Source organism: Montipora capricornis, chromosome 14, assembly GCF_036669925.1.
Source record: "Montipora capricornis isolate CH-2021 chromosome 14, ASM3666992v2, whole genome shotgun sequence".
In the NCBI taxonomy this organism is placed as follows: domain Eukaryota; kingdom Metazoa; phylum Cnidaria; class Anthozoa; order Scleractinia; family Acroporidae; genus Montipora; species Montipora capricornis.
In genome coordinates, this window is record NC_090896.1 from 46,171,383 (window position 1) to 46,173,882 (window position 2,500).

General features: G+C 37.8%; 1 protein-coding gene across 1 annotated transcript in view; it reads left to right on the top strand.

The window, feature by feature from the left end:
* LOC138033522 (DNA mismatch repair protein Msh6-like) overlaps window positions 1-2,500 on the top strand; it is a 53,883-nt gene that overhangs the window by 39,116 nt on the left and 12,267 nt on the right. The window contains exons 29-30 of the mRNA XM_068881281.1: window positions 468-486; window positions 1,540-1,744. Coding sequence (XP_068737382.1) covers window positions 468-486; window positions 1,540-1,744 — 224 coding nt within the window. The remainder of the gene's footprint in view (window positions 1-467; window positions 487-1,539; window positions 1,745-2,500) is intronic.

Here is a 2,500-nt window from a genome sequence, read left to right on the forward strand (position 1 = left end):
CATTCAAAATAAGAAAGAAAGTACAAACTTTACCATCGCGAGCTTGCGTTTGCCATAAAGACCTGCAAAGAATGGGAAAAAATGAACAAAAGTTGATATGTGCTTGCCATACCATTGTTTTACTGATTAAATGCCATTTTCTGTCGGCGTCCTCATTGATGGTCTTGGACTTCTGTGGCCGTTGTCAACCCTTTTTTTACTCACTGACTTACAGCATTTATTGAGGGGGAGGGATTGAGTAGGGGTCGCTAAAGAGCAAGCAAAAGCCAAAATATAATTAGAAACTTAGCAAGAGTGTAGTTGTACTTTTATGGCCTGTGTAGCGTTTGCGAATCCTTTGTAGCTTTTCGTGGTAGAGGATGTGAAATAGTAATGGGGACATCGTAGGCCAAGCAAAAACGTGCATTTTTTTATGGGTATGTCATTGAATACACTGATTTGTTTTATATTTCTTTGTGTTTGTTTAGGTCGCTTACTGGGGTTCAGGTAAGTAAAAACTTCGAACAGGAGTGAACTCAAATTGAATATTAAAAGAGTTAAAGACTGTTGTGAGTGTTTTGTTTTCCAATACACGCACTTGCTTTCTGTACAATGAACTCGAAATTTTCAATTGTGCACTCAGCTTCGCTTTGTGCAGTATTGAAAATTTCGAGTTCATTGTACAGAAAGCAAGTGCGTGTATTGGAAAACAAAACACGAACTAACGGTCTCTAACTCTTTTAATATTCAATTTGAGTTCACTGCTGGCGATGGACTTATAATGGCTTCCCGCCCGATCCGTTTGAATGAGAAAACAATGAACTAAACAAAAACAAATGAAAACAAATAAAAACAAGAACATTCAATGGCCAAGAATCTTTAACTTACTACCATTAACAAACATTTTTGACAAAGCTACACACTTCGACATCAAATTTAACTTACAAAAAAGAGAGAGAGAGAGTTACCAAGAAAACTTGCAAAAAACTCAGTTTTGCTCAACTCACCATTGAAAATAGACACACTCCGAGTGGTTTGCCTTTTTGTGTTTTCCGGGATGGCAGCGTCAATTATTTCAGTAATTTTTCCTCCTCAACCTCGGAAAGTCTTGAACTTGAAGCCATGTACGTTTGAAGTTGAAAAACACTGCACAGTTTTTATGCGTTATTGTAATGACGCAGTCTGTCACTTTGATGTCGCTAGGTAACGGGATCTCATGTGATCAATTTTAACCAATGACGCGTCCGGATTTTAGACAGTGAACGAAGATTGAATATTAAAAAGAATTTAAAACTGAAGGCGGTTTTGATGCTGACGTCAGCTATGCTTCTGTACTCTAATTGACCATAGATAAGAACCAATCAAACTGCGTGCATTATTAAGCCTATTATGCAAAAGTTTATAGAAAAATGCCAGCATGAAACAAATCCCTATCTTGATGAGACATAATCTGAAAATTGATGTCAGTAAAGATTCCCACTTAGAATGAGTAAGAGCAGTAACTTTGAAGGTTGTTTTGCGTTTCATGAATGCTGACTGCGTTTCTTTCCTTCGTTCCAGCCAAAAATCGTTATCAGCTTGAAGTTCCAGATTCAATTCGTAAAATTCCAGACGAATACACATTGCAGTCGCAGAAAAAAGGATTCAAACGGTACTGGACAGCTAAGATCGAAGACAAGCTGGCAGAGTTAGTGAACGCGGAGGAAAGACGAGAAGAAGCACTTAAAGACACCATGAGACATGTGTTCCACAAGTTTGATCAAGAGTAAGTTGACCTTCCCCAGGAAAGGAAAGTAACTGTGTGTCTAGTCGTTCTAACGCTGGAGCAGTAATTGGGCGTAACCATAGGTTGCATGTAACAGCGTAGCCACGTAGCCGCAATTTTTTAAATTGTTTTGGAGTGGCCGGGTATACTACAGTTAAGCCCTCAACCATAAAAATGGCTTTTGAGATCCTTGACTTTCATGTCCGTTGTGATGTCCATATTTGTGCCCCTAAACTAACAAACGGCCGCCATGGTTGTGCCCGGAAACTAATCCTCTGAATTGAGCGCTGTTCTTCGGCAAACCTGCGTTTTCTTTTGTTGTTTTACAAAGGAACTGCTAAGATCCTCAACCTCAAATTGTTTTATTCCGCGGCTCAAATATATGTTTATTTCATATACATATACATATACATATACATATATATATATATATATATATATATATATATATATATAGGGAGTCTGTAAGTCGATTTTCTCGTGGAACAGTGCTCAATACGTTGAAGCAGAGCGGAATAAATATTTTAAGAGGAAAAAAGGACGCAACTACATTTCCCGACAAGCCTGTTTCGTGAATCGCTTCACTCTTCAGGGGTTTAAACCCCTGAAGAGCATTAAACCCCTGAAGGGCATTAAACCCCTGAAGAGTGAAGCGATTCACGAAACAGGCTTGTCGGGAAATGTAGTTGCGTCCTTTTTTCCTCTTAAAATATTTAAAATATTTATATATATATATATATATATATATATATATAA